Source organism: Myripristis murdjan, chromosome 1, assembly GCF_902150065.1.
Source record: "Myripristis murdjan chromosome 1, fMyrMur1.1, whole genome shotgun sequence".
In the NCBI taxonomy this organism is placed as follows: Eukaryota; Metazoa; Chordata; class Actinopteri; order Holocentriformes; family Holocentridae; genus Myripristis; species Myripristis murdjan.
The window spans coordinates 38,331,410-38,357,278 of record NC_043980.1 but is presented as its reverse complement, the minus strand read 5'-3'; the positions used below and the strand labels follow the sequence as shown (position 1 = coordinate 38,357,278).

Here is a 25,869-nt window from a genome sequence, read left to right as displayed (position 1 = left end):
TCCCATTGCAAAGTAGAATTTGATATCATCAACTGCTGAAAGAAAGAATATTACCTCCCTCCCCCGCCTGTTTTTTTTTTTTTTTTCCCCTACAGTGTCCCTAACACAACGTCACACCTGAAAGCACAGTGAAGCGCTTCTTTGGAAAATCTCGGACTAACTTCTTACTCTCGCGACATCTGTCAGCCCAGCAAACCGCACAAGGTCACTTGCACGTGCGCGTGGCTGTCAGCGGCGGCCGGTCTGAGCAGCCTGACTGCAGCTCTTTCTAGAAGAAACCTCTCACTCGCTCTGTTCATCACCAGCCGCTTCTCACCCCGAAACCACAACTTTTTCATCTCAGCGATGGCCAGAGGAAGCCGCAGCCGCCCCTCTGCTCCAGCGAGGTAAATGACTTTATCATTTATGTCAGTGGCTCAACAGTCCGTGTTGTAACGTCGTAGCGTCGTCGTCCGCTAATGTAAGTGGCGGCTGTTCAGCTTTGCGCGAGTTGACACTTTAAAGGATGTGATTTAGAGCAGATGTTTGTCGCTTGGTGTGTTTCATGGTAATGTTATGACTGCTACACAGATATAAAGTTGCGTCATCCGTCATACAGCCCATGCCTCGTCTGAAGTAAGACATTTTGTAATTCTAGACAAGGTCACTGGGTAAAGGGTCAGTGTCTTTTCTGCAAGTCAAAATACGCGGTTTGCCCCAGGATGTGGGACTTGGATAAACCTCCTCAGTGTGTGTATGTCGGAGTAAAGCTGTCCCGTTAAGTGCCGCTCTCCCGGGGAGCATGGCGACGTCCCAGAGTCAGTTCAAACATCGAAAACACGTATTTTGCAAACCATGAATAAACATGTTTTATGAACGGAAGGTACTAGGACATTTGGTATAAACAGACATGTCCGCCATGCAGCATTTTATTTCAACGACATCTCAACTCTTACACTCCTCCAGTCCTTCGTGGTGTGTTCTGGTGAAAGGGGACGGTGAGAATTACACGCGAGGTAAAATGTTAAAAAGTGAAATTCTTACGGAATAAAGCCATGTTTTGATTAGTGGATGTATGCCGAGTCCAAGAATATAACCAGGTGACTCGGAAATGTGTCATTTTGTGTCGAGGAGTGTGTTGAGTTTTCCCGACAAGCGAGGAAACAACAAATTGACAGATTTTTCAGGTGAACCATGGTCTACTCTGTTTCATACGAGAAAACGGAGGAGGGGGAATAGCTCTTTTTGTCTAAAAATGTCAACTTCTTGCACTTCTAGGGCACGGAAATCCTAATCGTCAGGTAACCTTTATCATTGCCAAAGGATGATTTGTCTCCTGACAGTTTTAGCTGTTAATCCCGCTACTTACGTACATAGATATCCTGAACAAATCTCCATTGTGAACTAAGTTGGGAACCTGAACAGCAATCAGAGAATGATTTAAAAAAAAATAAGTGTTTAGATAGACATAATACATACCACCCCAAATTCCTTTATAGCAGGAGACTCTCTCAGAGGAATAATTTTGCTTTGATGCATTGTAAGTATTTTTTATGCATAATCAGAGGACACATGTGGGAGTAAATTCATTACGATAGTCTATATGTAGTCAAATAGATAGGCCTAAATGAGATTTTCAACTCAAAAAGAGTTTTTGTTTATGTTTTTTGCATCCAGCAGTCTTAACATATATTATGCACTGTAGCTTTCATTGATCTCTTTACATTTATTTTATCATCCCCTGTATTTTTGTGATTGTACTCTTTCTCCCACAGATAACACATGTAAATACACAGTAGGCCATTTCAGTTTATCTCAGTGTATATCTATTGACACTTTGGAATTTACACCCTAAAAAACAATGTAAACACAACATCATTATCATGATTTTATGTATAATCTTTGTATTTTGTAATTATTATCTCATCATTTTGATGTGCTATTTAATGTTGCCTGAAGTTCTTCAGTTTGTTGAATCTTAGCTCCTCTGAAACCATAAATCACATTTCTGGAACTACTACACTGTGAGCAAACCTTCTGCAAGAGTTTGGGTGATTGCTCATGATGGATTACATTGTTCATAACTAAAGGATGTGTCTCAAAAAAGCACTTTATGCACAATGATCTATTTGTATGAGGACATGACATACTGTTGGCCTAATGTAGAATCTGTTTGCAAAGCCAGGCTCCAGTCTCAAAGATAGCTTCTGCTCTTATTTCTACATTTTATCCGTTCCTCTCTTTTATTTTATTTCTTCTTCTTTTTATTGAAATGAACTTGCAGTTGGTCGCTCACTACCCAAGCTGCTGCCTGTACTATGTTAAATGGAAATCAAATTCTAAAATGTTAAAAAAGAAGTAAACTTGTTTCATTCAGAACTGAGTGTGAAAAGCTTTCCAACTCCATGTCAAATTTGACAGAAGACATTACATAGTACATCCATCCATCCATCCATCCATCCATCCATTGTCCAAACCACTTATCCTCACAAGGGTCGCGGGGTGTTGCTGGAGCCTATCCCAGCGCATTACATAGTATACTGACCTAAAAATAAGTGTCTCCATTTTTTCTGGCCCTTCATTATTACTGTATAAGACCATTCAAAGTTTTATTTATTTTTGATTTTTTTTTTTCCAGTAAATGATTTTGGCTATACACTCAGTGGCCACTTTAGCAGGTCCACCTGTACAGTGTAATGCAGTTCAATGCAAAAACTCTGCCATAAATTCTTCCTTTTAAGAAAGTTTAAAATGTTCAGTTTTTGTTGACATTGTGGAGAATGCGTAAATTTAATTCTATGTTGTCGCTGTAGTTTGCAGAGGTCTTGTACTGGACTACATTATATTGAGAGGTGTTTCTATTAACAGGAAAATGAGCTGTGGGGGAGGCCAAATTATTAATTATATTAGTGAGTGAGATGTAATGGGAGACAGAGCAGATGTCCGATAAAAAGATCTGTGTCACATCTAAATTAAACCCACTCGTTTCAGTCCCTTTGGCTTTGTTGAGATTAAAGGTTCAATTAGAATGACTTTTTTTTTTGCTACTACAGAATAACTGTACCGTATCTACAGTGGGTTGATAAGGATCAGTGCCAGTGACTGAGTTTGGGGCCTGTGCCAGGGACTTGTGGAGGAGGAGATACTGTTCTTTTGGTGTTGCAGTTCCTGTGGCCGCAGATAGAGGTTGATAATAACTCTTTTAAAGCTTGTCTGATGCACAAAATTTTACAGTTAGTGTTATGTTTTTTCCCCACAGCCCATCTCCATCCCATGCTCCAGCCCCTGCCCATCCACCCCCTTCAGCCCTGGCCTCAGCCCCAGCCCAGCCCCAGGGACCGGGGCTCATGGCCCAGATGGCTAGTACTGCCGCTGGGGTGGCAGTCGGCTCGGCTGTTGGCCATGTCATGGGCAGCGCCCTTACTGGAGCTTTTAGTGGGGGCAGCAGCAGCAGCAGCAGCAGCCCAGAGCCAGCAAAGCCTGCATATCAGGTAAACAAGTAAGGCTGTGACAATCAGCTGGAGAAGATGATGATGTCTGGATATGAGCACCATACAGGGTTTTAGCGCTAGAGTCTGTGCCATACATTCTATGTACAATATTCTGTCTAATCTATCCATATCACCTCTATGTCTTGGACTCATCCTTGTTGTGTTTGGACTTGGATTGTCCAGGATTTTTGCAACCATACATTTTTCCTCAAACAGGTCCACTTATGTTTCTTTCCTCCCCAACATCGTACAAAGTGATTAGTTGGGATGTTGAGCAACAAAATACCAGTTCCAATGTGAGATTGAGATTAGCATTATTTGAGGCTTGGAATAAATGACAATTGGCCTCAGATGAGTTTGGGTACTGTACTACACAGATATAAAGATTGTTTGGGGCTTTTCTGTGTCTTGAGTTTAATATGTCTGTTGGTTACAAAAGTTTATATTTTAGTAAGATACATGTTTCTTTGTGGTGCACCTGTATGCTGAATTTACCAATGGATCCTGTTGATTCAAACAAAGTTCTTGAGTGATGCTCTAACAGACATTTAACTTTGTTGTTGTGTACTGCAAATGTCTGTAACGTGTTGCTCCTGCTTGCATGCAGGATCTTGTATTCAGGTGAAGTAAGGCTGCTGTGCTGTGTATGTCATGCATGAGTAATAAAATTCAAGATCCTCAGCCTTTTTTGGCCATCATTGTGATTTTGCTACTATTCTGATTAGTTGTTCAGCCCTAATGCCAAACGTGATACTAGCTGAAAAAATACCAAATTATTTAAATTGGCTTGTTAGACTATGTGACCTTCCGAAGTTCTAAGAAGCAACACTAGCCTATAGCTGCCACAGCACGTAAGGTAGTTAGAGGCCTGCTGATCATCTAAAATTATTAATATCATGGGTCGTTTAAAAAAAAAGAAGAAGAAAGGAAAAGTTCAATAACTGAATTCCTTATTTGTGACTTAAGTTTTCCAATTAATACTCCAAAAAGCTGTGGTTTAATTAAGGCAATAAGATCATGTCTGTCTGCATAAAACTAAATCCAATCTGTGATGTGTTTGCTTGCTTGTGTGAATCCAGGAGCCCCCTCGGCCCGGCCCGGCCCAGCAGGGCCCCTGTCACTTTGAGGTGAGACAGTTTCTGGACTGTGCCACCACTCAGTCTGACCTGAGCTTGTGTGAGGGCTTCAATGAGGCTCTCAAACAGTGCAAGTACTCTCATGGTAAGTCTGTACTGGATGAACAGCTTTGACTCATCTTCCACACAGTAGAACTGTGTTGATACTGTCTGATGTTTCTTGTAAGTGCTCTCAATCAGGAGCCCTGTGACAATTTAGGATTTGATCAAGAATTTTTTTTGCACCTTTTTAATTATTGCACTCCTAAAAAAATAACTTTTCTGTGAATTGAAAGAACCCTTTTTGCAAAGTTTTAGAACATTGTACTATGTTTCACTGTGTTGATCTTCTGTTTTTTCTTTTTTTTTTTTTCTTTAGGTGTGACATCACTGGTGTAAAGGAAGTGTGTCTGAAGTCATAACGAGCACATTTCCATCATGTAAAAACCTTTGTTGTAGATATATAAACCTTTTCTGGTCCAGTAAAAAAAAAAGAGAAAACATCAACACTATACCAGTCAGCGAGGAATCTAAAGATTATGGATCTTCTGTTTGTTTGCTCTGTTGATTGTTTGATTGCTGTGAAAAGTATGGCAGGTTTTTGGTAATGTACAGTAATTAAAAAATTGAATAAATAGCTGCTACCTACTGTCATCTTTGCCAGTGCTATTTATTTCTGCCATGTCCTAATGGCTGTTCAGTACATTGTTGTCTGTGTCTGTAATAAAATGTTGTATAGCCTAACTATATTATTATTAATTAGTGACAAAATGATCCTAAATGTAGGCTACCGTTAGCAAAAGCCTGAAGATACAGTATGAGCTTTAGTTCCTTTTGTAAACATTTTTACAGATCTTTTGATAAGATTCAGCTGCTGCATTAATCACAGTGAAGTTTGTCCTGATTTAGCGAATGAGATAGAGAACAGCAACACCCCCACCACCATTTTTTTTTTTTAATTTGGCCTGCCACTGATGAAAAAGATCACTCCCTCTGACTTCAGCTAATGTATTCAGTATTTATTTGCTGAGATGCAACTGATGAAGGCACCAAAACATGGCAGGTGGACACTAAAAATATAATTTATTAGTGAACTTCATAATAAATGAGGACTATTAAAGGCAAAATTCAGACCAGACTCATTATAGTTTTGTATTTTTCATTAGTTTTTATTTTTATTTTGTTTTTTAAGTTTTGTTTTCAGTTCAGTATAGTTTCAGTTCATTTCCAGATTGGATTTCTCATTTCAGTTAAGTTTTATTGTTTATAAATGTCTAATTTTTGTTGAGTTTGTATTAGTTTCAGTGTTAGTTTTTTTTTTTTTTTTTTTTATTCTCATTTGGGCGGTGTTTGTCAGAATAGGTATTCCAATTCAAAGGCAACACGTTGTTAAGGCAGCTGACTGCCAGTCATGTGGACGTCCAAGTCTCAGTAAACATCAGCACCAACACAAACTCATGCTGGTTGTGCTCACACATCTGACCAAACTGAAAAGACTAAAACTAAAGACATTTTCTGTATAGTTTTGTTTTAGTTTGTTTTATTAGAACACAATATTGTTTTGTTTTTTTTTTTCTAAAGTCTAGTTTGATTTTTATTTTAGTTAGCATTTTTCGCAGTGAGTTTTAGTTTAGTTTTAGTTAACTGTAATAACCATGATTCACACTACATTATTCACAATTGCTTTGTGCTGTCGAGGGTGAAATTAATGCCAACATATTCCACTAGGGGCGCTAGTGGTCACTTTTCCTCCGTGGTTCATTTTGCTGAGATAGTCCAATTCAGACCGCTTAGCTTGTTGCTCCATGTTATATCAAGCTAGCTGCATTCACATACAGTCCACTAGAGCAAGACCGGAAAACAAGATTTTTTGTGTGTTTATTTAACCTATGGAGCTGTTTCCCCCTTTAGCTTTATCAGTCAAATGTCAGGACTGAAGGCCACACGTGAGTCAGTGGACAGAGGGCTAGGCATAAGGACTTGAGGTAAAGTTACACAATACGAGCTTTGCCGCTAACAGCGCGACACTGCAAAGTGTTTAGAATGAAGTTCAGAGTTAAGCAACTTTTCCATCATATTTCAGACAAGCATGCATCTGTTATTAGTGTCTATTAATGTCATCCTGGTTTTAAATGCCTCCCAGTTTTGCTGTCCCATTGTGGTCTGGCTAAATGATATGCTATGTCAGAAGCTGAGGCGTATATACAGGGCAAGAATACAGTTCTGAATAGCATTTATTTATTTGTTTGTTTGTTACCTAAATCTTTCACAGCTATTGCCATCGGCTTCATTCCAAAAATATAATTCGTCATTATTATTCCATACATATATTTTTCTTTGCTCTGACTTCATAACTTATATATTATACATCACCACAAGTTTGTTAAGAAGGGTTTTATTTTGAAAGACGTGGCCGGAAGTAGCAGCTTCTACTCGCGCTGGCTGTCGTGCTCAGATTTGAGTCCTCGCTGAGCTGCTCTCTCACCGTCGCCAACATGCCTTTCATCGACTTAGAAAGCAACTTGCCAGCGGGCTCCTTCTCCGAGGACTTCCTGAAGCAGCTGTGCTCCACCACCGCGGCTGTTCTGGGAAAACCTGAAGACGTGAGTTTGTTTTCCTAGCAACACTGGAACTGCTAGTTTGTGCTTGCATAATACCCAATGTCAAAGTTCACGTGCTTGTCTATGAGAAGTAGCATACGTTTAGAAACCGGCTTGTATTACTTATGTATTAATCATGTGCAATAGTAATATAATAACCTGTCTATAAAGGCTTCGCTGCACGGACTGGCTTAGTCAGGAGCCTCACCTGCGTTTACTGGCATTTGCTATCAAATTTTCCAAGGCCACCGGCTAGCATGATCATCACTCCCAAATCAAATCCTGGGTGTCTCTGGCTGTTTGAGCCCAGTCTGTGACAGTGCTCCAAACCTCAAAGTTAGGCTCATCTGCCATACCCAGCTGCCACCTTCAGTCACATGGTGTTGTCTTTTTGTATGAATGGGTGACTGTTCTTGTTCCAGAGGATGAACCTGGTGGTGAAACCTGGCTTGCCCATGCTGATAGCCGGGTCCTGCTCTCCATGTGTGGTGCTGTCTGTCTCTGCCATTGGGGTCACCGACACTGCTGACAAGAACAAGGAGCACAGCGCCAAGATTTTCCAATTTCTGACAAAGCAGCTGGGCCTCAGTGAAGACAGGTTAGTTGTTTGGAGGTCATTTCCCGGCAGGCAGATATATTATCCGTGTTTGTGGAGAAAGGTACATACTGTGCAGTAGGAAGTCTTTTGTAGTTGAAATACTTGTGCACAGTCTTACCATTTTCTCCCCTCTGGCAGGGGACAGACCAGTGTTTGCCCACGCAACACAGTTGAAGTTCTTTTACTAGCCTTGATTCACATGCACCATCTGGTTTCTATAATGTTGTGCAACAGTCTGACTTATGTAAAACTGGTGTGCTGAGGTAGGACCGCTAAATTACAAACAGTATACAACTAATCTTAAACCTATATTCTGCAGTAACTGTTCAACACACTGATGAATGAAAGATATCTATGTGGAAAACCAGTCAGTCAACCAATGGCATAGGCAGAAGTTGTCTTTTGGGTGGGCCTAAATAAAAGTGAGAAATGTGAAAGAGAAAGCAGTGCTGTAACCTATTGCCTGAATAGTCATTAAATGCCGTGTGTTGCAAAACACAGAGAATGAATTATGAAATATTCAAAGTTAGAACCATCACAGCCTCAATAGCACACTGGGTGATTATACCCAGCATTACACAAGGTCATTCAAACAGACAAATAGAAAGCTCTGAAAGTGAAAGTGTAAACCGAAATGGCACCTTTAGAGGCTACATATTTTTCATGTGTGCATCATTTTGTTCCAGAGCTGTGGTTAGCTCACTGACCTAACAGCAAAAGGCAGCACTACTATGCACAGTATATTACACTACTCAGCAGTGACAAATAAAACAAAGAAAACAGAGAGGCTGGCAATCATTGAACGAAGCAAGAATGGCTCACTCAATAACTTATATTAAATCAAACATGAATTAAAATACACTCTAGCCTATCTTGAACTGTACACTTTAAAATAAACTTTATGTATAAAGTCAGCATAGTAATATGAGAACAGTAAGTGGCCTAAAGCATACACATTTAAAGTGTACTGATTACTTACCATAATGGCCTTACATGTCCCAGGGTTTAACATTGAATACAGAAGTTTGTTTTCATTATTTAGTTATTTATTTTAATTAAGCTTGCTATTTTACTATCCCCTGTGCTGCTGTAACTCTGCAAATGGTCCCATTGTGGGACAAATAAAGGATTATCTTACGCCTCTGTAGATGGGCCAGTGCCATCTAGGTCCATTACTGGCTTTGCACCTGCAGTCAACCAATTCAGGCCCTGTAAATTGGATTTGCTGGATTTTGATTAGTATGCAGAAGAAGGGACAGGAGAGGAAATGATGTTAAGCATGTTAGCAGGACACACTTATCACCTCTTTGAATATTTCTGTATTTCCGCATTTGTGTCTTTCATGCTAGCTACAGTATATTGTTGACTTACATGTATTGATGCCACCAATGTTAACAAATGTGTAAAAGAATAGGAGGTAGTTAGCTGTATCCTGCAGGTATTCAGAGGACCCATCTTTGTCAGTTCTGGTGAGTTTGTCACTCTAGCAATTGTAGCCCAATTACACTATTCAGAGGATTCAATCAGGTTTCACTCTCCTTCTGTGGTCATGGTGAAGGACTGAGCTTGCTGTTGTGTATCTGTTTGGGAGTCCTGAATATGAAATCATTCAAACAGTTACTTTTCACCGCCATTTAGGGCCATCGACATGAAAAAATGCATAGTGCAATTCTAGTTAAAGAGCAAATGACACACATTTGCTTGTATGTACCTTAAACAACATACACAACTCAAAACATGTAGAACTAAAGAAGTGTCACATTATTGTCCAAATTTTGTTATTTCCCTATCAGTGGACAATGACTTTCAGCTGCTTTTTTTTTTTTTTTTTTTTTTTTTTGGTATTTTACAGGATTGTTATCCGGTTCTACGCACTGGAGCCTCATCAGGTCGGCAAGAAAGGAACTGTCATGAGCTTCTTGTGAAGGACCTGTTTGTTTCCAGCACATGCACCCTATCATTTCATTCCCAAAGTATTTTCAAGAAAAACTAGAAGATGATGCAGTTTAAAGTGCAAATCAGCCGCTCATGTATGAGTAGACACTTGAAAGATTAGTTTGTACTGGAGGTAGTTCTTGTAATTTGATGTCATATGCAGGTAGGCTGTCTGAACCATATTTAACCCAAATAAGGTTTTTAAAAATGTACTTGCTACTTGAAATTTGATTTAATTATGTTTTAATTATGTTTAATTATTGTATAACATGGTAACTCCATAGAAATTATGTCAGGCACAGTTGCGTGGCTTGTTACTGAAAGCCAGTGTAGCTTTTTTATTAATTAAGTCACATTACAGAATGAAATTTGCTATGTAAATATGTCCCTATATTTTCACTAAAGATAGATGAAAATGTATTTTGTTTCTATGTGTTTTTTTTTTTTTTTTTTTTTTTTTTTTTGAAGAGCCTATTGATAGTGGAGTACATTTATCAAATGCTGTGGGAGTGGGTGATTGATTCTGAAAGGATTTTGAAAGGACTGATAGTGACTACATTTATAGAGTCAGTAGGATTCACATTTCACTCACATTGGTCGATATCTAATTTTGGAACGAAACTTAGACTGGCAAGTACAGTATAGGTTAGAGAAGTTAAATATAGGCCCCTGAAAGGTTGTCTGAAGTCAACCTTTGATTATAGTAGCTAAGATTTAATCAGTGCTTTGTGTTTTATTAACATCATTTCATATGATTGATTTTACTGGCGTGACTATATCAGAGACTTTGCAACTTGTGCTTACAAAATATAAAAACAAAACACAACACATTGAAATCATACTGAGTTAGTATCTGTTTTGGCTTGAAAACATGTATATGACAAAATGTTATATGATCCCAAATTTATCCTGAAATCTAAAACAGCTCTACAAGTGAGAGCAAGGGGTGAAACCATAAACAATTGTCAGTAAAGTCATAACAGCGGCTTCTCGTCATCCCAGGCTCAGTGCAGATTGGCTGAGGTGTCAGAAACCTTGGAGCAGAGAGTGTAAAGGTAAAGCAAGAAGATTCACTACCCAGTTTATGAGCCAGAAAATGAGTAAAAAAAAAACAAACTTCCATGTCCAACTGAAATAAACATCTTGAGGTTAGCAGAAATGATACACAGCCTGTTCATCCCACCTGTGAGCCAAGACCACTGGTCAGCCCTAAGTGTACTCATTAAACTCTTTGAGGGCTGAACCCTCATCGTCACAGCCAAAGATTCAACACTTGCTTCTCATTTCACGAGAGTTCATATTCCTCTCACCCATATTTCATTCTTTATTATGAGAATATTTGTAAGATTATGTTGTGTTTTATTCTGGAAATGTTGGTTATTAGCTCAATATGCTGCACTAAACAGGGAAAGAGGCAATACTTCAAGTTCTCCATGGGCTGAGATACTTTACTGCTGAATCAAACCTTTGCAATTGTTTATCATGAGATGAAAACAAGAAAAATCATCTCATAATGATCCTTTTCTTTTCAAAAAGATCACACACACTTGTTCCGATACTAATCCATAGTGTCTCACTTAGAAAATGCCGTATTCCACCAACCAGTAAGTTGTCTTGTTTTCCCTTTTCCCCTTAAATCCAGTTAGGCTCCCATTCCACAGTTGTATGAACACAAACACATTTTAATAATCTAGTCATTATCATCATGGATTTCAAGTTCATAGTTAACTTTCTGAGGTTTGCCCACACTGGGTTTTTGTGTGACATCAATGCTATGGAAAGCCAAAAATTTGCCAAAACCACAAATACAAAACACCAGACTACTGATGCTTTTTAAAAGCCACAATAAAAAACATTTTGTTGTGGTCTTGCTTCTTTAATTCAACGTATTTCTGATTCAGAGGACTGGCTGGTTGAACATGAGGTGGGCTGATATCATACAAAACTGTTCACTGTCATGTACAAAATTTTGAAATCCACAAATTCTGGATTCTCTTAAAATCAATAAATTCCAGTCACTGGGACTTAAACAAGTATTTTTACTGACACACTGTTGACACTCTGTTGCCTGCAGATTTTATATGATGGAGTGTGATTGTTTTATTGGTCCAAATAACTGCTATTACTGGTTTCTGTATTTTTATAGTACTATGAAGATAATCCATTTAATGAGATTTTGAAGATTTTCTTTGGAATATACTGTTACATAGACATGGGAAATTAGTCAGCATGGTGAACAAGTAAGTTTTTCAGTTCATTATGGCATTAAATGGGCCTGTGAGCCCTCTAGTGGCTGCTCTCTGCCATAGTTCTTCATCTGCATAGTTAGCTCTCTTAAAGTTATTTAAACAGCACATCCACATGACAGAATGTTTTGGGTTCCATCCCTGTAAAGACACAGGTCACTATCAGCTCGTGGCCCGGTGTTCTGTTGAATGGATGCTCAAGTGTCTCTTCATGTGGTTGGACTGGACGAAGCAACGGCCGCAAACAGGGCAGCGGAAGGGTTTCTCCCCGGTGTGAACCCGCTCATGGTTCTTCATCTGATGCCGGTGGGAGAAGCACTTGGAGCAGTGGCGGCAGCTGAACGGTTTCTCTCCTGTGTGAACGCGCTGGTGCCGCCGCAAGGACGGGAACTTGGTGAAGGTCTTTCCACAGAGCTCACAGCGGAAGTGATGGTGCTGCCCACCGCTGGCGGCTCTGCCTCCTCGGTTTGACTGGGGGTGTAAGACTTGCCGGGCACTTTTGTCTGTGGTTAGTATGGAAAAGGAGGAAGAGGAGTTGCTGCTGCAGGAAGACAGTGCCTTGGTGTTGTCCGGTGTGGGCTGGAAGTAGTTTTCTGTTATTCTGTTTGCCATCTGGGCATCTCGCAGCTGAAGTGGGAAGTATTTGTTGCTGTTTGAGGCATCCATCTCCCCTCTCCTTTCACCTTCTACCCCAGTCTCTTTCCTTTCTCCATCTCCATCTGAGGTTTCTCTCTGCTGTCTCCTTTCGGCAGACACTCCCCTTGACCTTGTAACGCCATTTGTTAGGCTCCACCTTGAATTCATGTCTTCCTCCTCTTTGATGGGAAGAGAGCCTTGCATCCCTCCATCAGGGTTCCAGTCCAAACTGTCAGCCAGGTGTGGAACTACATTACCCAGGTCACTTGACACCACTGCCCCCAAAATATCCACACTGCCATCTGATTTAGTCTTTGCCTGCTGTCTACCAGGGGACTGACTGTTAGGAGCTTCCTCAACATGTTTCCCTTGGATTGGGTTATGAGGACCAACCATGTTACTCCATGTTTCTTTATCTGCACTGGCCTCTGTCCACTGAGAAGAGCTGATGAATGAGTTGTCATCATGACAGCTTGTGGTGCAGACGAATGCACCACCACTGTTAGATATGGGGCAGCACTGGTCCCAGTTTGTAGTCTCAGAACTGAGCTGAGATGAAAATGCTGGTGGATGAGACTGGAATATGTGTTCAGCATCACATGTCAGTTTGTGGAGGCTCTTCTGGTTCTCAGGTTGTACTCTGATGGATCTGGAGTCTGGTTTATAGGTGGAGGAGGGGTCTGCTGATACCACAGCAGTGATTTCACAGCCCTGGCTGACTTGTTGACTATCTGAAAGGACAAAGAAGAGGAACACACAGATGAAGATCAGTCTGGTATCATAAGTTTGTGATATCAGAGGTTCAGAACGTGTGGCTATGAAGTAACAAAATGAACCAAGAACAAAAACAAAATCAAGTCCTCACAAGTGCAGCCGGTATGCAAGGCAATGTTAAATGGACAGATTTTTAAGTTGAGCTTGCTGTACAGTATTCCACTGAACGTGTCAAGAGGTCCAACTTTAAGAGAGGTTATTTATATTAGTAAAGCAAACCCGGTTAAATAAAACAAGAGTGAATATTACCTCTATGTCCGTTGCTTTCTAGCTTAACGACAACGGGAACTTCAGGCTCTCGGTGTTGTCTTGTGGTTTTACCATCTGCTTTAGTTAACTCGGCGCTGCTCCTTGACTTCCCCACCCAGCGGCTGACATGGCCGGTCCGCCTGAGCGCCCCGAGCCTCTCCAGGTGAGCCCGTCTGGAGCTCTGGACCCGGGCGAGCAGCAGCTTCCTCCGCAGGCCGTCTATCTCTCTCTGGTTGTGGGAGATCTCCAGCCGCAGCACGGCGTAGCCGTCGTCCACCAGTCTGCAGATCTCTGCTACGGCCGCGTTGGCCAAAACCTCCACGACAGAGGCCAGCCGGGCGTGGAAGCTTTCTCTGTTCGTGGCGGACATTGGTAAAAGTGTTTTCAAACCTCAGCTCGTTGTTTGTTTGGGAAATGTCGCCGCAAGCAGCGGGCAGTTAAGCGACGTAGTCTTCCGCCATTGTTCTTCTTCTTCTACGTCTTTACAATGACTATGGACAAAATACTTTAGGTGTATTACCGCCACCAGCTGTACAGGGGTGTTACGCAAAGAACATGTAGCTCACCTTGTAAAATACGGCCTGTAGATGTGTGTGCTTTTTCCAACAGTGTATAACACTCCCTTCGATAGCTCAGTTGGTAGAGCGGAGGACTGTAGCGGTGAATACACAGAGATCCTTAGGTCGCTGGTTCAAATCCGGCTCGAAGGAGAAACCTTTACATTTGTTTGGGTTAAAAAATAGAGTCAGGCAAAATTCACGTATAACTTCCCAAGTCCGAACATTGCGTTGTGTTCATGAGCATTTGACCGGAAACCAACATGTCAACATGTTGCCATTGTGTTTACTGAGAATGTCTTCTTATTACTAAGGGTTACTGAAAATATAAAACTTGTTATAAGATGTAATGTCAGGAAAATGCTATCAGCATGATATCAGCTACATTAGACAGACAGACAGACAGACAGATCCACCAGTCGTGCTGTGCTGAAGCCTCTACAGTCCTCCGCTCTACCAACTGAGCTATCAAAGGGATAATGCTCTCTACCAGTTTGATTTTTTTCACAGAAAATGAAAAGTAGATGCTGTTTTTCACACATTTTGTTTAAAACGATGAATGTCCGAGGTGAAATTTATGAATTTGTGAGAGAAACATGAATATTTTCTTTGGTTAAATTGAAAAATTTGCTAGAAAAAAATCACATATTTATAAGAAAAACAAAACAGGGACAAGGAACCAAGAGCTTGATTCAGCAAAGTGGAGCCATGTGGTTCCTTGACCAAAAAACAAACAAACAAACAAAATCTGTTTTTTAATTATACATTTGTGACTTTATAATATCCAAATTACATTTTTTTTGTGTTGTATTGTTGTAGTTGAGGACACACTCCCCTTAGCTGGGAGGGCCAGTCAAAGCCGTTACTGGGTCAAGTAACAGTGCTGATACAGTGCCGTGTTGATACTTTAACCAAAACCACCCTGGTTAATCCTGTTGTTTTATTAACGAAGAAGTCCTTAATGCTAAAGTTTTCTCCTTCGAGCCGGATTTGAACCAGCGACCTAAGGATTTCAGTGCTGAAGCCTCTACAGTCCTCCGCTCTACCAACTGAGCTATCGAAGGGATGATGCTCTCTACCAGTTTGATTTTTTTCACAGAAAATGAAAAGCAGATGCTGTTTTTCACACATTTTGTTTAAAACGATGAATGTCCGAGGTGAAATTTATGAATTTGTGAGAGAAACATGAATATTTTCTTTGGTTAAATTGAAAAATTTGCTAGAAAAAAATCACATATTTATAAGAAAAAAAAAAACAGGGACAAGGAACCAAGAACTTGATTCAGCAAAGGGGAGCCATGTGATTCCTTGACCAAAAAACAAACAAACAAACAAAATCTGTTTTTTAATTATACATTTGTGACTTTATAATATCCAAATTACATTTTTTTTGTGTTGTATTGTTGTAGTTGAGGACACACTCCCCTTAGCTGGGAGGGCCAGTCAAAGCTGTTACTGGGTCAAGTAACAGTGCTGATACAGTGCCGTGTTGATACTTTAACCAAAACCACCCTGGTTAATCCTGTTGTTTTATTAACGAAGAAGTCCTTAATGCTAAAGTTTTCTCCTTCGAGCCGGATTTGAACCAGCGACCTAAGGATTTCAGTGCTGAAGCCTCTACAGTCCTCCGCTCTACCAACTGAGCTATCGAAGGGATGATGCTCTCTACCAGTTTGATTTTTTTCACAGAAAATGAAAAGTAGATGCTGTTTTTCACACATTTTGTTTAAAACGATGAATGTCCGAGGTGAAATTTATGAATTTGTGAGAGAAACATGAATATTTTCTTTGGTTAAATTGAAAAATTTGCTAGAAAAAAATCACATATTTATAAGAAAAAAAAAAACAGGGACAAGGAACCAAGAGCTTGATTCAGCAAAGTGGAGCCATGTGGTTCCTTGACCAAAAAACAAACAAACAAACAAAATCTGTTTTTTAATCATACATTTGTGACTTTATAATATCCAAATTACATTTTTTTTTTGTGTTGTATTGTTGTAGTTGAGGACACACTCCCCTTAGCTGGGAGGGCCAGTCAAAGCCGTTACTGGGTCAAGTAACAGTGCTGATACAGTGCCGTGTTGATACTTTAACCAAAACCACCCTGGTTAATCCTGTTGTTTTATTAACGAAGAAGTCCTTAATGCTAAAGTTTTCTCCTTCGAGCCGGATTTGAACCAGCGACCTAAGGATTTCAGTGCTGAAGCCTCTACAGTCCTCCGCTCTACCAACTGAGCTATCGAAGGGATGATGCTCTCTACCAGTTTGATTTTTTTCACAGAAAATGAAAAGCAGATGCTGTTTTTCACACATTTTGTTTAAAACGATGAATGTCCGAGGTGAAATTTATGAATTTGTGAGAGAAACATGAATATTTTCTTTGGTTAAATTGAAAAATTTGCTAGAAAAAAATCACATATTCATAAGAAAAAAAAAAACAGGGACAAGGAACCAAGAGCTTGATTCAGCAAAGTGGAGCCATGTGGTTCCTTGACCAAAAAACAAACAAACAAACAAAATCTGTTTTTTAATCATACATTTGTGACTTTATAATATCCAAATTACATTTTTTTTTTGTGTTGTATTGTTGTAGTTGAGGACACACTCCCCTTAGCTGGGAGGGCCAGTCAAAGCCGTTACTGGGTCAAGTAACAGTGCTGATACAGTGCCGTGTTGATACTTTAACCAAAACCACCCTGGTTAATCCTGTTGTTTTATTAACGAAGAAGTCCTTAATGCTAAAGTTTTCTCCTTCGAGCCGGATTTGAACCAGCGACCTAAGGATTTCAGTGCTGAAGCCTCTACAGTCCTCCGCTCTACCAACTGAGCTATCAAAGGGATGATGCTCTCTACCAGTTTGATTTTTTTCACAGAAAATGAAAAGTAGATGCTGTTTTTCACACATTTTGTTTAAAACGATGAATGTCCGAGGTGAAATTTATGAATTTGTGAGAGAAACATGAATATTTTCTTTGGTTAAATTGAAAAATTTGCTAGAAAAAAATCACATATTTATAAGAAAAACAAAACAGGGACAAGGAACCAAGAGCTTGATTCAGCAAAGTTGAGCCATGTGGTTCCTTGACCAAAAAACAAACAAACAAACAAAATCTGTTTTTTAATCATACATTTGTGACTTTATAATATCCAAATTACATTTTTTTTTTGTGTTGTATTGTTGTAGTTGAGGACACACTCCCCTTAGCTGGGAGGGCCAGTCAAAGCCGTTACTGGGTCAAGTAACAGTGCTGATACAGTGCCGTGTTGATACTTTAACCAAAACCACCCTGGTTAATCCTGTTGTTTTATTAACGAAGAAGTCCTTAATGCTAAAGTTTTCTCCTTCGAGCCGGATTTGAACCAGCGACCTAAGGATTTCAGTGCTGAAGCCTCTACAGTCCTCCGCTCTACCAACTGAGCTATCGAAGGGATGATGCTCTCTACCAGTTTGATTTTTTTCACAGAAAATGAAAAGCAGATGCTGTTTTTCACACATTTTGTTTAAAACGATGAATGTCCGAGGTGAAATTTATGAATTTGTGAGAGAAACATGAATATTTTCTTTGGTTAAATTGAAAAATTTGCTAGAAAAAAATCACATATTTATAAGAAAAAAAAAAACAGGGACAAGGAACCAAGAACTTGATTCAGCAAAGGGGAGCCATGTGATTCCTTGACCAAAAAACAAACAAACAAACAAAATCTGTTTTTTAATTATACATTTGTGACTTTATAATATCCAAATTACATTTTTTTTGTGTTGTATTGTTGTAGTTGAGGACACACTCCCCTTAGCTGGGAGGGCCAGTCAAAGCTGTTACTGGGTCAAGTAACAGTGCTGATACAGTGCCGTGTTGATACTTTAACCAAAACCACCCTGGTTAATCCTGTTGTTTTATTAACGAAGAAGTCCTTAATGCTAAAGTTTTCTCCTTCGAGCCGGATTTGAACCAGCGACCTAAGGATTTCAGTGCTGAAGCCTCTACAGTCCTCCGCTCTACCAACTGAGCTATCGAAGGGATGATGCTCTCTACCAGTTTGATTTTTTTCACAGAAAATGAAAAGTAGATGCTGTTTTTCACACATTTTGTTTAAAACGATGAATGTCCGAGGTGAAATTTATGAATTTGTGAGAGAAACATGAATATTTTCTTTGGTTAAATTGAAAAATTTGCTAGAAAAAAATCACATATTTATAAGAAAAAAAAAAACAGGGACAAGGAACCAAGAGCTTGATTCAGCAAAGTGGAGCCATGTGGTTCCTTGACCAAAAAACAAACAAACAAACAAAATCTGTTTTTTAATCATACATTTGTGACTTTATAATATCCAAATTACATTTTTTTTTTGTGTTGTATTGTTGTAGTTGAGGACACACTCCCCTTAGCTGGGAGGGCCAGTCAAAGCCGTTACTGGGTCAAGTAACAGTGCTGATACAGTGCCGTGTTGATACTTTAACCAAAACCACCCTGGTTAATCCTGTTGTTTTATTAACGAAGAAGTCCTTAATGCTAAAGTTTTCTCCTTCGAGCCGGATTTGAACCAGCGACCTAAGGATTTCAGTGCTGAAGCCTCTACAGTCCTCCGCTCTACCAACTGAGCTATCGAAGGGATGATGCTCTCTACCAGTTTGATTTTTTTCACAGAAAATGAAAAGCAGATGCTGTTTTTCACACATTTTGTTTAAAACGATGAATGTCCGAGGTGAAATTTATGAATTTGTGAGAGAAACATGAATATTTTCTTTGGTTAAATTGAAAAATTTGCTAGAAAAAAATCACATATTCATAAGAAAAAAAAAAACAGGGACAAGGAACCAAGAGCTTGATTCAGCAAAGTGGAGCCATGTGGTTCCTTGACCAAAAAACAAACAAACAAACAAAATCTGTTTTTTAATCATACATTTGTGACTTTATAATATCCAAATTACATTTTTTTTTTGTGTTGTATTGTTGTAGTTGAGGACACACTCCCCTTAGCTGGGAGGGCCAGTCAAAGCCGTTACTGGGTCAAGTAACAGTGCTGATACAGTGCCGTGTTGATACTTTAACCAAAACCACCCTGGTTAATCCTGTTGTTTTATTAACGAAGAAGTCCTTAATGCTAAAGTTTTCTCCTTCGAGCCGGATTTGAACCAGCGACCTAAGGATTTCAGTGCTGAAGCCTCTACAGTCCTCCGCTCTACCAACTGAGCTATCAAAGGGATGATGCTCTCTACCAGTTTGATTTTTTTCACAGAAAATGAAAAGTAGATGCTGTTTTTCACACATTTTGTTTAAAACGATGAATGTCCGAGGTGAAATTTATGAATTTGTGAGAGAAACATGAATATTTTCTTTGGTTAAATTGAAAAATTTGCTAGAAAAAAATCACATATTTATAAGAAAAACAAAACAGGGACAAGGAACCAAGAGCTTGATTCAGCAAAGTTGAGCCATGTGGTTCCTTGACCAAAAAACAAACAAACAAACAAAATCTGTTTTTTAATCATACATTTGTGACTTTATAATATCCAAATTACATTTTTTTTTTGTGTTGTATTGTTGTAGTTGAGGACACACTCCCCTTAGCTGGGAGGGCCAGTCAAAGCCGTTACTGGGTCAAGTAACAGTGCTGATACAGTGCCGTGTTGATACTTTAACCAAAACCACCCTGGTTAATCCTGTTGTTTTATTAACGAAGAAGTCCTTAATGCTAAAGTTTTCTCCTTCGAGCCGGATTTGAACCAGCGACCTAAGGATTTCAGTGCTGAAGCCTCTACAGTCCTCCGCTCTACCAACTGAGCTATCGAAGGGATGATGCTCTCTACCAGTTTGATTTTTTTCACAGAAAATGAAAAGTAGATGCTGTTTTTCACACATTTTGTTTAAAACGATGAATGTCCGAGGTGAAATTTATGAATTTGTGAGAGAAACATGAATATTTTCTTTGGTTAAATTGAAAAATTTGCTAGAAAAAAATCACATATTTATAAGAAAAAAAAAACAGGGACAAGGAACCAAGAGCTTGATTCAGCAAAGGGGAGCCATGTGATTCCTTGACCAAAAAACAAACAAACAAAATCTGTTTTATACATTTGTGACTTTATAATATCCAAATTACATTTTTTTTGTGTTGTATTGTTGTAGTTGAGGACACACTCCCCTTAGCTGGGAGGGCCAGTCAAAGCCGTTACTGGGTCAAGTAACAGTGCTGATACAGTGCCGTGTTGATACTTTAACCAAAACCACCCTGGTTAATCCTGTTGTTTTATTAACGAAGAAGTCCTTAATGCTAAAGTTTTCTCCTTCGAGCCGGATTTGAACCAGCGACCTAAGGATTTCAGTGCTGAAGCCTCTACAGTCCTCCGCTCTACCAACTGAGCTATCGAAGGGATGATGCTCTCTACCAGTTTGATTTTTTTCACAGAAAATGAAAAGCAGATGCTGTTTTTCACACATTTTGTTTAAAACGATGAATGTCCGAGGTGAAATTTATGAATTTGTGAGAGAAACATGAATATTTTCTTTGGTTAAATTGAAAAATTTGCTAGAAAAAAATCACATATTCATAAGAAAAAAAAAAACAGGGACAAGGAACCAAGAGCTTGATTCAGCAAAGTGGAGCCATGTGGTTCCTTGACCAAAAAACAAACAAACAAACAAAATCTGTTTTTTAATCATACATTTGTGACTTTATAATATCCAAATTACATTTTTTTTTTGTGTTGTATTGTTGTAGTTGAGGACACACTCCCCTTAGCTGGGAGGGCCAGTCAAAGCCGTTACTGGGTCAAGTAACAGTGCTGATACAGTGCCGTGTTGATACTTTAACCAAAACCACCCTGGTTAATCCTGTTGTTTTATTAACGAAGAAGTCCTTAATGCTAAAGTTTTCTCCTTCGAGCCGGATTTGAACCAGCGACCTAAGGATTTCAGTGCTGAAGCCTCTACAGTCCTCCGCTCTACCAACTGAGCTATCGAAGGGATGATGCTCTCTACCAGTTTGATTTTTTTCACAGAAAATGAAAAGCAGATGCTGTTTTTCACACATTTTGTTTAAAACGATGAATGTCCGAGGTGAAATTTATGAATTTGTGAGAGAAACATGAATATTTTCTTTGGTTAAATTGAAAAATTTGCTAGAAAAAAATCACATATTTATAAGAAAAAAAAAAACAGGGACAAGGAACCAAGAACTTGATTCAGCAAAGGGGAGCCATGTGATTCCTTGACCAAAAAACAAACAAACAAACAAAATCTGTTTTTTAATTATACATTTGTGACTTTATAATATCCAAATTACATTTTTTTTGTGTTGTATTGTTGTAGTTGAGGACACACTCCCCTTAGCTGGGAGGGCCAGTCAAAGCTGTTACTGGGTCAAGTAACAGTGCTGATACAGTGCCGTGTTGATACTTTAACCAAAACCACCCTGGTTAATCCTGTTGTTTTATTAACGAAGAAGTCCTTAATGCTAAAGTTTTCTCCTTCGAGCCGGATTTGAACCAGCGACCTAAGGATTTCAGTGCTGAAGCCTCTACAGTCCTCCGCTCTACCAACTGAGCTATCGAAGGGATGATGCTCTCTACCAGTTTGATTTTTTTCACAGAAAATGAAAAGTAGATGCTGTTTTTCACACATTTTGTTTAAAACGATGAATGTCCGAGGTGAAATTTATGAATTTGTGAGAGAAACATGAATATTTTCTTTGGTTAAATTGAAAAATTTGCTAGAAAAAAATCACATATTTATAAGAAAAAAAAAAACAGGGACAAGGAACCAAGAGCTTGATTCAGCAAAGGGGAGCCATGTGATTCCTTGACCAAAAAACAAACAAACAAAATCTGTTTTATACATTTGTGACTTTATAATATCCAAATTACATTTTTTTTGTGTTGTATTGTTGTAGTTGAGGACACACTCCCCTTAGCTGGGAGGGCCAGTCAAAGCCGTTACTGGGTCAAGTAACAGTGCTGATACAGTGCCGTGTTGATACTTTAACCAAAACCACCCTGGTTAATCCTGTTGTTTTATTAACGAAGAAGTCCTTAATGCTAAAGTTTTCTCCTTCGAGCCGGATTTGAACCAGCGACCTAAGGATTTCAGTGCTGAAGCCTCTACAGTCCTCCGCTCTACCAACTGAGCTATCGAAGGGATGATGCTCTCTACCAGTTTGATTTTTTTCACAGAAAATGAAAAGCAGATGCTGTTTTTCACACATTTTGTTTAAAACGATGAATGTCCGAGGTGAAATTTATGAATTTGTGAGAGAAACATGAATATTTTCTTTGGTTAAATTGAAAAATTTGCTAGAAAAAAATCACATATTTATAAGAAAAAAAAAAACAGGGACAAGGAACCAAGAACTTGATTCAGCAAAGGGGAGCCATGTGATTCCTTGACCAAAAAACAAACAAACAAAATCTGTTTTATACATTTGTGACTTTATAATATCCAAATTACATTTTTTTTGTGTTGTATTGTTGTAGTTGAGGACACACTCCCCTTAGCTGGGAGGGCCAGTCAAAGCCGTTACTGGGTCAAGTAACAGTGCTGATACAGTGCCGTGTTGATACTTTAACCAAAACCACCCTGGTTAATCCTGTTGTTTTATTAACGAAGAAGTCCTTAATGCTAAAGTTTTCTCCTTCGAGCCGGATTTGAACCAGCGACCTAAGGATTTCAGTGCTGAAGCCTCTACAGTCCTCCGCTCTACCAACTGAGCTATCGAAGGGATGATGCTCTCTACCAGTTTGATTTTTTTCACAGAAAATGAAAAGCAGATGCTGTTTTTCACACATTTTGTTTAAAACGATGAATGTCCGAGGTGAAATTTATGAATTTGTGAGAGAAACATGAATATTTTCTTTGGTTAAATTGAAAAATTTGCTAGAAAAAAATCACATATTCATAAGAAAAAAAAAAACAGGGACAAGGAACCAAGAGCTTGATTCAGCAAAGTGGAGCCATGTGGTTCCTTGACCAAAAAACAAACAAACAAACAAAATCTGTTTTTTAATCATACATTTGTGACTTTATAATATCCAAATTACATTTTTTTTTTGTGTTGTATTGTTGTAGTTGAGGACACACTCCCCTTAGCTGGGAGGGCCAGTCAAAGCCGTTACTGGGTCAAGTAACAGTGCTGATACAGTGCCGTGTTGATACTTTAACCAAAACCACCCTGGTTAATCCTGTTGTTTTATTAACGAAGAAGTCCTTAATGCTAAAGTTTTCTCCTTCGAGCCGGATTTGAACCAGCGACCTAAGGATTTCAGTGCTGAAGCCTCTACAGTCCTCCGCTCTACCAACTGAGCTATCGAAGGGATGATGCTCTCTACCAGTTTGATTTTTTTCACAGAAAATGAAAAGTAGATGCTGTTTTTCACACATTTTGTTTAAAACGATGAATGTCCGAGGTGAAATTTATGAATTTGTGAGAGAAACATGAATATTTTCTTTGGTTAAATTGAAAAATTTGCTAGAAAAAAATCACATATTTATAAGAAAAAAAAAAACAGGGACAAGGAACCAAGAGCTTGATTCAGCAAAGTGGAGCCATGTGGTTCCTTGACCAAAAAACAAACAAACAAACAAAATCTGTTTTTTAATCATACATTTGTGACTTTATAATATCCAAATTACATTTTTTTTTTGTGTTGTATTGTTGTAGTTGAGGACACACTCCCCTTAGCTGGGAGGGCCAGTCAAAGCCGTTACTGGGTCAAGTAACAGTGCTGATACAGTGCCGTGTTGATACTTTAACCAAAACCACCCTGGTTAATCCTGTTGTTTTATTAACGAAGAAGTCCTTAATGCTAAAGTTTTCTCCTTCGAGCCGGATTTGAACCAGCGACCTAAGAATTTCAGTGCTGAAGCCTCTACAGTCCTCCGCTCTACCAACTGAGCTATCGAAGGGATGATGCTCTCTACCAGTTTGATTTTTTTCACAGAAAATGAAAAGTAGATGCTGTTTTTCACACATTTTGTTTAAAACGATGAATGTCCGAGGTGAAATTTATGAATTTGTGAGAGAAACATGAATATTTTCTTTGGTTAAATTGAAAAATTTGCTAGAAAAAAATCACATATTTATAAGAAAAAAAAAACAGGGACAAGGAACCAAGAGCTTGATTCAGCAAAGGGGAGCCATGTGATTCCTTGACCAAAAAACAAACAAACAAAATCTGTTTTATACGTTTGTGACTTTATAATATCCAAATTACATTTTTTTTGTGTTGTATTGTTGTAGTTGAGGACACACTCCCCTTAGCTGGGAGGGCCAGTCAAAGCCGTTACTGGGTCAAGTAACAGTGCTGATACAGTGCCGTGTTGATACTTTAACCAAAAACACCCTGGTTAATCCTGTTGTTTTATTAACGAAGAAGTCCTTAATGCTAAAGTTTTCTCCTTCGAGCCGGATTTGAACCAGCGACCTAAGGATTTCAGTGCTGAAGCCTCTACAGTCCTCCGCTCTACCAACTGAGCTATCGAAGGGATGATGCTCTCTACCAGTTTGATTTTTTTCACAGAAAATGAAAAGTAGATGCTGTTTTTCACACATTTTGTTTAAAACGATGAATGTCCGAGGTGAAATTTATGAATTTGTGAGAGAAACATGAATATTTTCTTTGGTTAAATTGAAAAATTTGCTAGAAAAAAATCACATATTTATAAGAAAAAAAAAAACAGGGACAAGGAACCAAGAACTTGATTCAGCAAAGGGGAGCCATGTGATTCCTTGACCAAAAAACAAACAAACAAACAAAATCTGTTTTTTAATTATACATTTGTGACTTTATAATATCCAAATTACATTTTTTTTTGTGTTGTATTGTTGTAGTTGAGGACACACTCCCCTTAGCTGGGAGGGCCAGTCAAAGCCGTTACTGGGTCAAGTAACAGTGCTGATACAGTGCCGTGTTGATACTTTAACCAAAACCACCCTGGTTAATCCTGTTGTTTTATTAACGAAGAAGTCCTTAATGCTAAAGTTTTCTCCTTCGAGCCGGATTTGAACCAGCGACCTAAGGATTTCAGTGCTGAAGCCTCTACAGTCCTCCGCTCTACCAACTGAGCTATCGAAGGGATGATGCTCTCTACCAGTTTGATTTTTTTCACAGAAAATGAAAAGCAGATGCTGTTTTTCACACATTTTGTTTAAAACGATGAATGTCCGAGGTGAAATTTATGAATTTGTGAGAGAAACATGAATATTTTCTTTGGTTAAATTGAAAAATTTGCTAGAAAAAAATCACATATTCATAAGAAAAAAAAAAACAGGGACAAGGAACCAAGAGCTTGATTCAGCAAAGTGGAGCCATGTGGTTCCTTGACCAAAAAACAAACAAACAAACAAAATCTGTTTTTTAATCATACATTTGTGACTTTATAATATCCAAATTACATTTTTTTTTTGTGTTGTATTGTTGTAGTTGAGGACACACTCCCCTTAGCTGGGAGGGCCAGTCAAAGCCGTTACTGGGTCAAGTAACAGTGCTGATACAGTGCCGTGTTGATACTTTAACCAAAACCACCCTGGTTAATCCTGTTGTTTTATTAATGAAGAAGTCCTTAATGCTAAAGTTTTCTCCTTCGAGCCGGATTTGAACCAGCGACCTAAGGATTTCAGTGCTGAAGCCTCTACAGTCCTCCGCTCTACCAACTGAGCTATCAAAGGGATGATGCTCTCTACCAGTTTGATTTTT

The 25,869-nt window shown here is 38.9% G+C and overlaps 3 protein-coding genes and 20 non-coding genes across 23 annotated transcripts; 3 read left to right on the top strand and 20 right to left on the bottom strand.

Moving 5' to 3' along the window:
* The first annotated feature begins 107 nt into the window (after positions 1-107).
* chchd10 (coiled-coil-helix-coiled-coil-helix domain containing 10) lies at positions 108-5,239 on the top strand. Its single transcript, XM_030052691.1, has 4 exons — positions 108-386; positions 3,239-3,470; positions 4,550-4,691; positions 4,965-5,239. Exons 1-4 carry the CDS (start codon positions 346-348, stop codon positions 4,982-4,984), a joined length of 435 nt encoding a protein of 144 aa, XP_029908551.1. The 5' UTR covers positions 108-345; the 3' UTR covers positions 4,985-5,239.
* A 1,770-nt stretch (positions 5,240-7,009) lies between these two features.
* Positions 7,010-10,144, top strand: ddt (D-dopachrome tautomerase). Its single transcript, XM_030052699.1, has 3 exons — positions 7,010-7,188; positions 7,608-7,783; positions 9,636-10,144. Exons 1-3 carry the CDS (start codon positions 7,081-7,083, stop codon positions 9,706-9,708), a joined length of 357 nt encoding a protein of 118 aa, XP_029908559.1. The 5' UTR covers positions 7,010-7,080; the 3' UTR covers positions 9,709-10,144.
* A 1,402-nt stretch (positions 10,145-11,546) lies between these two features.
* On the bottom strand, positions 11,547-14,113 carry LOC115359965 (zinc finger protein with KRAB and SCAN domains 8-like). Its single transcript, XM_030052678.1, has 2 exons — positions 13,624-14,113; positions 11,547-13,331 (listed from the first exon to the last, which is right to left on the bottom strand). Exons 1-2 carry the CDS (start codon positions 13,991-13,993, stop codon positions 12,127-12,129), a joined length of 1,575 nt encoding a protein of 524 aa, XP_029908538.1. The 5' UTR covers positions 13,994-14,113; the 3' UTR covers positions 11,547-12,126.
* A 131-nt stretch (positions 14,114-14,244) lies between these two features.
* trnay-gua (transfer RNA tyrosine (anticodon GUA)) lies at positions 14,245-14,333 on the top strand. Its single transcript is given in 2 exon segments — positions 14,245-14,281; positions 14,298-14,333. It is a non-coding gene; the product is annotated as a tRNA-Tyr (tRNA).
* Positions 14,334-15,155: 822 nt separating this feature from the next.
* trnay-gua (transfer RNA tyrosine (anticodon GUA)) lies at positions 15,156-15,244 on the bottom strand. The gene is given in 2 exon segments: positions 15,156-15,191; positions 15,208-15,244. It is a non-coding gene; the product is annotated as a tRNA-Tyr (tRNA).
* A 501-nt stretch (positions 15,245-15,745) lies between these two features.
* On the bottom strand, positions 15,746-15,834 carry trnay-gua (transfer RNA tyrosine (anticodon GUA)). Its single transcript is given in 2 exon segments — positions 15,746-15,781; positions 15,798-15,834. It is a non-coding gene; the product is annotated as a tRNA-Tyr (tRNA).
* A 503-nt stretch (positions 15,835-16,337) lies between these two features.
* Positions 16,338-16,426, bottom strand: trnay-gua (transfer RNA tyrosine (anticodon GUA)). Its single transcript is given in 2 exon segments — positions 16,338-16,373; positions 16,390-16,426. It is a non-coding gene; the product is annotated as a tRNA-Tyr (tRNA).
* Positions 16,427-16,929: 503 nt separating this feature from the next.
* trnay-gua (transfer RNA tyrosine (anticodon GUA)) lies at positions 16,930-17,018 on the bottom strand. The gene is given in 2 exon segments: positions 16,930-16,965; positions 16,982-17,018. It is a non-coding gene; the product is annotated as a tRNA-Tyr (tRNA).
* A 502-nt stretch (positions 17,019-17,520) lies between these two features.
* On the bottom strand, positions 17,521-17,609 carry trnay-gua (transfer RNA tyrosine (anticodon GUA)). Its single transcript is given in 2 exon segments — positions 17,521-17,556; positions 17,573-17,609. It is a non-coding gene; the product is annotated as a tRNA-Tyr (tRNA).
* Positions 17,610-18,110: 501 nt separating this feature from the next.
* Positions 18,111-18,199, bottom strand: trnay-gua (transfer RNA tyrosine (anticodon GUA)). The gene is given in 2 exon segments: positions 18,111-18,146; positions 18,163-18,199. It is a non-coding gene; the product is annotated as a tRNA-Tyr (tRNA).
* A 503-nt stretch (positions 18,200-18,702) lies between these two features.
* Positions 18,703-18,791, bottom strand: trnay-gua (transfer RNA tyrosine (anticodon GUA)). The gene is given in 2 exon segments: positions 18,703-18,738; positions 18,755-18,791. It is a non-coding gene; the product is annotated as a tRNA-Tyr (tRNA).
* A 503-nt stretch (positions 18,792-19,294) lies between these two features.
* trnay-gua (transfer RNA tyrosine (anticodon GUA)) lies at positions 19,295-19,383 on the bottom strand. Its single transcript is given in 2 exon segments — positions 19,295-19,330; positions 19,347-19,383. It is a non-coding gene; the product is annotated as a tRNA-Tyr (tRNA).
* Positions 19,384-19,885: 502 nt separating this feature from the next.
* On the bottom strand, positions 19,886-19,974 carry trnay-gua (transfer RNA tyrosine (anticodon GUA)). The gene is given in 2 exon segments: positions 19,886-19,921; positions 19,938-19,974. It is a non-coding gene; the product is annotated as a tRNA-Tyr (tRNA).
* A 490-nt stretch (positions 19,975-20,464) lies between these two features.
* trnay-gua (transfer RNA tyrosine (anticodon GUA)) lies at positions 20,465-20,553 on the bottom strand. Its single transcript is given in 2 exon segments — positions 20,465-20,500; positions 20,517-20,553. It is a non-coding gene; the product is annotated as a tRNA-Tyr (tRNA).
* Positions 20,554-21,056: 503 nt separating this feature from the next.
* Positions 21,057-21,145, bottom strand: trnay-gua (transfer RNA tyrosine (anticodon GUA)). The gene is given in 2 exon segments: positions 21,057-21,092; positions 21,109-21,145. It is a non-coding gene; the product is annotated as a tRNA-Tyr (tRNA).
* A 501-nt stretch (positions 21,146-21,646) lies between these two features.
* trnay-gua (transfer RNA tyrosine (anticodon GUA)) lies at positions 21,647-21,735 on the bottom strand. Its single transcript is given in 2 exon segments — positions 21,647-21,682; positions 21,699-21,735. It is a non-coding gene; the product is annotated as a tRNA-Tyr (tRNA).
* Positions 21,736-22,226: 491 nt separating this feature from the next.
* trnay-gua (transfer RNA tyrosine (anticodon GUA)) lies at positions 22,227-22,315 on the bottom strand. Its single transcript is given in 2 exon segments — positions 22,227-22,262; positions 22,279-22,315. It is a non-coding gene; the product is annotated as a tRNA-Tyr (tRNA).
* Positions 22,316-22,806: 491 nt separating this feature from the next.
* trnay-gua (transfer RNA tyrosine (anticodon GUA)) lies at positions 22,807-22,895 on the bottom strand. The gene is given in 2 exon segments: positions 22,807-22,842; positions 22,859-22,895. It is a non-coding gene; the product is annotated as a tRNA-Tyr (tRNA).
* A 503-nt stretch (positions 22,896-23,398) lies between these two features.
* On the bottom strand, positions 23,399-23,487 carry trnay-gua (transfer RNA tyrosine (anticodon GUA)). Its single transcript is given in 2 exon segments — positions 23,399-23,434; positions 23,451-23,487. It is a non-coding gene; the product is annotated as a tRNA-Tyr (tRNA).
* A 503-nt stretch (positions 23,488-23,990) lies between these two features.
* trnay-gua (transfer RNA tyrosine (anticodon GUA)) lies at positions 23,991-24,079 on the bottom strand. The gene is given in 2 exon segments: positions 23,991-24,026; positions 24,043-24,079. It is a non-coding gene; the product is annotated as a tRNA-Tyr (tRNA).
* A 490-nt stretch (positions 24,080-24,569) lies between these two features.
* trnay-gua (transfer RNA tyrosine (anticodon GUA)) lies at positions 24,570-24,658 on the bottom strand. Its single transcript is given in 2 exon segments — positions 24,570-24,605; positions 24,622-24,658. It is a non-coding gene; the product is annotated as a tRNA-Tyr (tRNA).
* Positions 24,659-25,160: 502 nt separating this feature from the next.
* trnay-gua (transfer RNA tyrosine (anticodon GUA)) lies at positions 25,161-25,249 on the bottom strand. The gene is given in 2 exon segments: positions 25,161-25,196; positions 25,213-25,249. It is a non-coding gene; the product is annotated as a tRNA-Tyr (tRNA).
* Positions 25,250-25,752: 503 nt separating this feature from the next.
* Positions 25,753-25,841, bottom strand: trnay-gua (transfer RNA tyrosine (anticodon GUA)). The gene is given in 2 exon segments: positions 25,753-25,788; positions 25,805-25,841. It is a non-coding gene; the product is annotated as a tRNA-Tyr (tRNA).
* Positions 25,842-25,869: the final 28 nt, after the last annotated feature.

Coding starts and splice junctions, on each gene's coding strand:
- chchd10 (XM_030052691.1), top strand. CDS start 346: ATGGCCAGAGGAAGCCGCAGCCGCCCCTCTGCTCCAGCGAG. Junction 3,471..4,549: donor CAGCAAAGCCTGCATATCAG/GTAAACAAGTAA, acceptor GTGTGAATCCAG/GAGCCCCCTCGGCCCGGCCC. Junction 4,692..4,964: donor ACAGTGCAAGTACTCTCATG/GTAAGTCTGTAC, acceptor TTTTTTCTTTAG/GTGTGACATCACTGGTGTAA.
- ddt (XM_030052699.1), top strand. CDS start 7,081: ATGCCTTTCATCGACTTAGAAAGCAACTTGCCAGCGGGCTCCTTCTCC. Junction 7,189..7,607: donor TTCTGGGAAAACCTGAAGAC/GTGAGTTTGTTT, acceptor TTCTTGTTCCAG/AGGATGAACCTGGTGGTGAA. Junction 7,784..9,635: donor CTGGGCCTCAGTGAAGACAG/GTTAGTTGTTTG, acceptor GGTATTTTACAG/GATTGTTATCCGGTTCTACG.
- LOC115359965 (XM_030052678.1), bottom strand. CDS start 13,993: ATGTCCGCCACGAACAGAGAAAGCTTCCACGCCCGGCTGGCCTCTGTC. Junction 13,332..13,623: donor AGAAAGCAACGGACATAGAG/GTAATATTCACT, acceptor TTGTCCTTTCAG/ATAGTCAACAAGTCAGCCAG.